At 46.5% G+C, this 7039-nt stretch overlaps 1 protein-coding gene across 2 annotated transcripts in view; it reads right to left on the bottom strand.

Annotated features, from left to right (window-relative positions):
• Abcc1 (ATP binding cassette subfamily C member 1) overlaps positions 1 to 7039 on the bottom strand; it is a 101111-nt gene that overhangs the window by 37688 nt on the left and 56384 nt on the right. For both annotated transcript variants that reach the window (XM_021184472.1, XM_029470501.1), the window contains exon 12: positions 5211 to 5414. In XM_021184472.1, the coding sequence (XP_021040131.1) occupies positions 5211 to 5414 (204 nt within the window). The remainder of the gene's footprint in view (positions 1 to 5210; positions 5415 to 7039) is intronic.

The following is a 7039-nucleotide window of genomic DNA, read 5'->3' as shown; positions in this document are numbered from 1 at the left end:
CCTGGCTGTCCTGGAACTCACTTTGTAGACCAGGCTGGCCTCGAACTCAGAAATCCGCCTGCCTCTGCCTCCCGAGTGCTGGGATTAAAGGCATGCAACACCACCGCCCGGTAAGAATGGCATTCTTATACACACTATGACTTGAATGAGACAAAAAGTGTCATCATAAGTGACAGAAACAAAGTGCCAACATGCTTTATGTATTCTGTTACACTAAATGCTCCCAACAGGCCAGCCGACAGGCAGGAGCACACTGATGGGTACCAGAATCAGTGGGATGAGAGAACAGAGTAACTTGTAACAAGTATGAGGTCTCCTAGTGGGTAATGGAAACCCTTGCTGAGCATGCTCAGATCTACTGGAGAAACTGAGACACTATATGCTCAAGTGGAGCTACATCTCAAATATGAAAAGCTTGGAGAGGGGAGAGGGGCCCGAAAGGGGGCTCGGCAGGCAAAGGCACGCACTTTCCACCAAGCCTAAAAACCCAAGTTCCATCCCTGAAAACGCACGTGAAAGCACAGGACCTACGCCCACAGGTTGTCCTCTGACCTCCACACATGCACCATGCATAGCTCGCTCTCTCGCTCGCTCTCACACAGAGAGAGAGAGAGCGAGCGAGAGAGAGAGAATAATAATAAAACTATCTAAAGCCAACGAGCTCTAATATAAAAGCCACCGTCTTGGTCAGCACAGGGCCCACTGGATTTACAGAAGTTGCTCTGCCACCAGTCTGACCCTTTTTCCAGCCATGTTTGCTCTCAGTCCCCCTGTCAGGCTCTGAATCTTCTGTTCTCCAGGAAGTGGTCACATAACAACTATCTGCTCGCTGAACTACTAGGTTTTGGGAGTCACTCATTCACCCACCTATACCCAGGTACCACGTAGATATCAGTATGCTAAGTCCCCTCTGATCTGGGGACCAACATCGCATGCCAAACTCTGATCAGTAGAGTGTCACATAGCAGTCATTACTCCAGTGGCTGGAAATTACTTTACAGAGGAATCCAGGCCCAATAAGAGGCAAGCAGCTTACAGATCACCAGAGAATATCCACAACACTGGCTTAGAAAACAGCACCGAGGGCTGGAGAGATGACTCAGCGGTTAAGAGCACTGATTGTTCTTCCAGAGGTCCTAAGTTCAAATCCCAGCAACCACATTGGTGGCTCACAGTCATCTATAATGAGATCTGACATCCTCTTCTGATATGTCTGAAGACAGCTACAGTGTACTTATATGTGATAATAAATAAATCTTAAAAAAAAAAAAAAAGAAAAAAGAAAAAGAAAACAGCACCAAGTGACAGACACTAGGCTCTAACCCCAGAACAAGAGGCAAGGCATCTCTGTAAGTAAGCCACACCTGTCTTCTATCACTGTAGGTGAATATCACCCATCCTTGAAGCCAGGAACCTGCCAGCGGAAGGCTCCACAGACCACATATTTTCTCCTAATGTAGGCAGAGACTGGACACCTTGGCAGCACCCAGGTCCCCGCTGACAACTGGCTCCAACTGTTTCTTGCCAGAAGGCTCAGCAGACTGTCCTGGGAGCCCAGCATTTTCAGCCTTTGCTGCTACTGTGGTTTCAGGGTGAAACCCCTCCACAGGCTCATGTGTTGGGACCCCCATTTTCCAAATGGTACCATGTGGACATGGAGCCTTTGGGACACTAGGCTTAGCTAGCTATACTGGCTTCCAGGGTAGGCTTTCCAGATTATAGCCTGGCCTTGCTTCCTGATCCACCAAGATGGACGAGAGCCATGCTGAAAGCTCTCAGTGTACTGCACAAGCAACACTATCCTAGGAACCATAGTAGACTAGCATCTGTGATCAAAGTCAAGCCCTCCTCCATTAAGTTGCCTCTGTCCGAGATTTTTGTCACGGCAATTAAAAAAGTAACATATATACCCAACTCAGTCAGAAACCAAGGGGCAGGTTTGAAGGGAGGTCCAGAATCCTTCTCTCCAGTACTTTCTGGCTTTGGAATGGAAACAAGGAAAAAAGATCTTTGAAGGCCAGCATGTTTATTAACAGCCTAGGACGTTTTATTAAAAAGTATTTCAGGCCCATCTTCAGTGGTCTAAGACCATGTGTCCAGTGGTACTGCCACAAACATTCTAAAATTACAGTTTTGTTTATTGCCTATGTCTGAGATGTCAGCTCTAGGAGGAAGTCTGTGGACAGCCTGTCCCTGTTCCTCAGAGCATTCAAGGCTATCACTTAGTACCCTGCTGTTCCTAACAACCAGATCACATAGGAAGTTCTAAAGTGTGGAACACTGCTCAGGTAAACCTGGTCACACACCCCCATTCACCACACACCTAATTCTCAACAATGAAGACTTCTGCAGTGCCTCCAATTACTATGTCAAAGTAAAGAGAATGAAATGCAAGGCGCTTCTGTGTCTGAGAGCAGTATGGACCCTGAGAAAGAGGCAGCTGACAGGCTATGGAGGGATGGGTGACTTGCCCGTGTCAGAAGACACTTTTTTTTGAGAGTTGTAATCAAACCCAGGGTCTTGAGCATTGAGTAGTATAACTCTACTAGAATTCATGAAACTCTTTGAAAGATTTGTCTTATTTGTATCTGTGTGTATCTCTGTGCATGTGGCACACATGTGAGTGTCCACAGGAATACAGAGGACATCACATGCCCTGGAGCTCCAGGTGACTGTCAGCAGCCCACTTTGGGTATGGGGACTAAAGTCATTCCTCTGGAAGAACTGTTCATCAAGTGTTCATAAGTGCTGCGTCATCTCCCCAGCCCTCATAGAGGTATTTTTACATATGTATACCATTAGACACTGTTGTCTAAAGATGCACACCAAGATCTCATTGAAGCAAAGGACTTGTCATAGCACAGATGTCAGGGACACCATGCATCCACACTTTAGAACTTCCTATGTGATCTGATTGTTACTGTGAACAGCAGGGTACTAAGTAATAGCCTTGGCCCTCTGAGGAACAGGGACACGCTGTCCACAGACTCCCTCCCAGAGATGGCATTTCAAACACAGGCAGTAAACAAAACTAATTTTAGAACATGTCTGGTAGTGCTAGTGGACACATGGTCTTAGGCTACTGACAAACCACAGCTTGCAATCAGTTAGTATGAAGAAGTCACTGGTTCCCTGGAGTCTATCAGTTATTAAATAAGCAGTTTAGTTCAGATAATATTATTTATATTTAGACATGTTTATATGCATGTGTATGTGAGTACATGTAGAGGCCATTTTTTAGGCACTGTCCACCTTGGTTTCTTGAAACAGGCTCTGTCACTGACCTGGAACTCAGCTAGACTAGACTGGCTGGCCAGGGAGGCCATGAATCTGCCTTTCTCTGCCTCACCACTACTCCTGGCTCTATTGTTTAACATGGGTGCTGAAGATCAAACATTGGTCTTCGTTCTTGTAACGTGAGTCCTTCACTACAGAATCATCACCCCACCCTAACCCTTTCCTGTAAGACTTTCTCAATGAAGAAAGCTGATAGCACAGGTTTGCATTCTATAACAGATGGCTAGCTGGACCAGCCATGGGGAACTGCCAAGGGTGCAATTAAAGAGGGATGAAGGCATCAGTCTTGGGAGAGGGGTGATGAAGAAGACCTTGCTCAAATGGCAATCTTTTGTCTGATTAGCTTCATGGTGACAAGGTCAGAACCCAGGATATCATACCTTAACAAATGCTTTGCTCCTGAGCTAAACCCTAGCACCAAACTAGCAGCCTTTGGAAAAGGGTTAGGTGCTGGCTCAATGGCAAAGGCACTTGTTGCCAAGACTGACAAGCTGAGTTCAAGCCCTGGAGCGCACACATGGAAGGAAGGAGAGAATTCTGGTTGTCCTCTAGCCTCTCTATGCGTGCTACAGCACTCATCTTCCCTACACACATGCACAAAAACACAGAAGTTTGATTTTTAAATTTTATAAATATTTAGGTTAAAAACACAAGAAGAACTGCTGGTTCAATGCTGTAGCTGAGGAGACTGGAGTGGTTGGTGTGTCAAGCTCTGTGTGCTACTGCTGGCTGCTGTAAGGGGAGTTCAGGCAAGCTCTGAACCACTATATGAAACTTCAGTGAGGCTGTCTATACCCAGGAGCTGAGGCTATTCCACAGCCTCTAAGCACAAATCCTGCCAGGAGAGAGTGGTATCACTCCTGGGCCAAGAGGTGAGATCTCCTAATTTCTCTCTAATAACCATAAGGAGCAGGGCCAGCCAGGATTGCGCAGGGCACAGGGACAGTGGAGCAGCTGGAACAGGATCCTTCCAGTCAACATTTGCACCTAGAGCTTGGGCTGTTCCACAGCCCTCTGTACACAAGTTCTGCCAGGAGAGACATGGTCTCCCAGGAATGGTCTCACACCCAAGCACGGAGGTGAGATAGCCACTTTTTCTCCAGTAACTGTACAGGGCAGGACCAGTGAGGAGCGCACAGGGGACAAGAACAGTGGAGCAAAAGGGACAGGATCCTTCCAGTTCCCATCTGCACCGGTAGCTTGGGCTGTTCCCCCAGGAGTACAGACACAGGCTTACAGGTCCACAGGAGAGACAAGCTCCAACCAGAGACAGCAAGACCAACCATCATGAGAGATAACCAGATAGCAAAAGGCAACAAAAAACATAAGCAACAAAAAACAAGGCTACTTGGCATCATCAGAACCCAGTTCTCCCACCACAGCAAGTCCTGGATACCCCAAAACACCAGGAAGCAAGACTCTGATTTAAAATCATATCTCATGATAATGATAGAGGATTTTAAGAAGAACTTTGGACTGAGCACAGGGTCCCCAATGGAGGAACTAGAAAAAGTATCCAATGAGCTGAAGGGGTTTGCAGCTCCATAGGAGGAATATCAGTATGAACCAACCAGTACCCCCAGAGCTCCCAGTAACTAAACTACCAACCAAAGAGTACACATGGAGGGATCCATGGCTCCTGCCACATATGTAGCAGAGGATGGCCTTGTCGGTCATCAATGGGAGGAGAGGCCCTTGGTCCTGTGAAGGCTCTATGCCCCAGTGTAGGGGAATGCCAGGACTAGGAAGCTGGAATGGGTGGGTTGGTGAGCAGGAGGAGTGGGTAGAGGATAGGGGGTTTTCGGAGGGGAAACCAGGAAAAGGGACAATATTTGAAATGTAAATAAAGAAAATATCTAATAAATAAATAAACACAAGAAGACATAAGAGCCATTTGTCACTGTGGCACTCACCAGGAAAGGTGTGCACACCCACGTGAATGTGCCTACAGCTGCCAGGTAGGCAGATTTCTTCAGCACCTTGAGCTCCTCCTGCCTGATGCTCATGACTTTGTCCTGGAAGGCCAGCTCCCAGGCGTACAGCTTGAGGACTTTGATCCCATTGAGGATCTCGTTCATCAGCTTGATTCGGTTGTCTTTGCTCTTCATGTGTGCCACCTGCAGAGGGAGGGGACACCAGCATTCTGAACCCTAGGGACATCTTCAAATAGAAAAGGCTCCTCCCAGAAGACAGCAGAGCTGGTCCTGAACCCCATGTGCCATACTGCCAGTTCCCGGACCTTGGCAAGAAACTCAGCCATTATTAATGTTTAAAATGCTTCAAATCAGGTTGGTTTCGATTGAGAGGCCAACTCAAAACTGAGGGATGGCCTTTAATCCCAGCACTCGGGAGGCAGAGGCAGGCGGATTTCTGAGTTCGAGGCCAGCCTGGTCTACAAAGTGAGTTCCAGGACAGCCAAGGCTATACAGAGAAACCCTGTCTCGAAAAACCAAAAAAAAAAAAAAAACTGAGGGATGGAGGTGAGATAAGCCTTGCAGGCACTCTCTTCCTTTTTCTTCTCCTTCCTTCTTTTCCTCCCTCCCTTCCTCCTGATCCTTCCTGCCTCTAGCTCTCTCTTCATCACAGGGTTTTACTCTATATAAGCCCAGGCTGGCCTTGAACCCCTAGTCCTCATGCCTCAGCTTCCTCAGTGTGAGACTGACAAAAGTGTATCACCACATATGCTATTTTTCTTTTCTCATAACTGATTTCTAGCCACTCCCTGGTCATTAAAACAACCAACTGGCACTGGTCCTGACAAGCCACAACAAAAACATACAGTTGTTAAATACTTTAAAATCATCTGGCTCATCACCCTTGGCAGACAACTTTCTAAGCATTTCAGACACAGCCATTCCCTGCTCAGGTAGTCAGTGGCATCGTCCGTCCTGCATTACAGGTCAGGGAGCCACACACAACTAAACTACACCTGAAAACAAAACAGATAAGGACAGTTTTGGAGATAAACCACTCAGGGAAGCCTACTTCATATCCCAAACCTGTTGGCTGGCCTGCTCCATGACATCAGCCTACACGGCCACCCCCACCCCATCACAGCCAGGCCACCTGGGCCCATCAGTGCAGCCAAGGATAGCAAACACCAAACAATGGGGCAGAGAAACATAGAAGATGAAGAATGTGGGCTATGAAGAGACCATGATTCATACAGGAAAAGCACCAGGCATAGACACCCGCTGGATAGAAACACATGGTAAAAAATGTCACCACTTTACTGCTTTTATGGGATTCCTAAGTACATGGACAAGTAGGTCTCTATTTCTGGCTCCTTCTCTTGGGCTCTTTTCCTTCTATTTGTTTTTCCCAATTTCAATATGTTAGTTTTTGTCTTATCTTTCATTGTTATATTATATTCCCTCAGAAGCCTGTTTATTTTCTAATGAGAGACAGAAAGAGGGCGGATCCAATGGGAGAGATGGTGAGAAGGAATTGGAAGGAGTAGAAGGAGGAGAAACCATATCAGGATGTGTTATGTGAGGGGAAAAAAATCCATTTTCAATGAAAGGGAGAAAAAGAACTTTTAAAACTTAAACTTAAAAAAAAAAAAATAAAGCCCTAATTATATAGTTAGTTAGAGCTGACTATTATCTGTGAAAAGTTCTATAGGTAAAATGGTGGTGAGAGACTGTAATCCTCATAGTTTGGGGTAGGAAGACTGAAATTGAGTCCAGTATAGGTTATGAGAAAAGGGGAAGGGGAAGGAGGGGGAGGGGAGGGGGAGGGT

This window comes from Mus caroli, chromosome 16, assembly GCF_900094665.2.
Source record: "Mus caroli chromosome 16, CAROLI_EIJ_v1.1, whole genome shotgun sequence".
NCBI classification, from domain to species: domain Eukaryota; kingdom Metazoa; phylum Chordata; class Mammalia; order Rodentia; family Muridae; genus Mus; species Mus caroli.
This window is presented reverse-complemented; position numbering and strand designations above follow the sequence as displayed.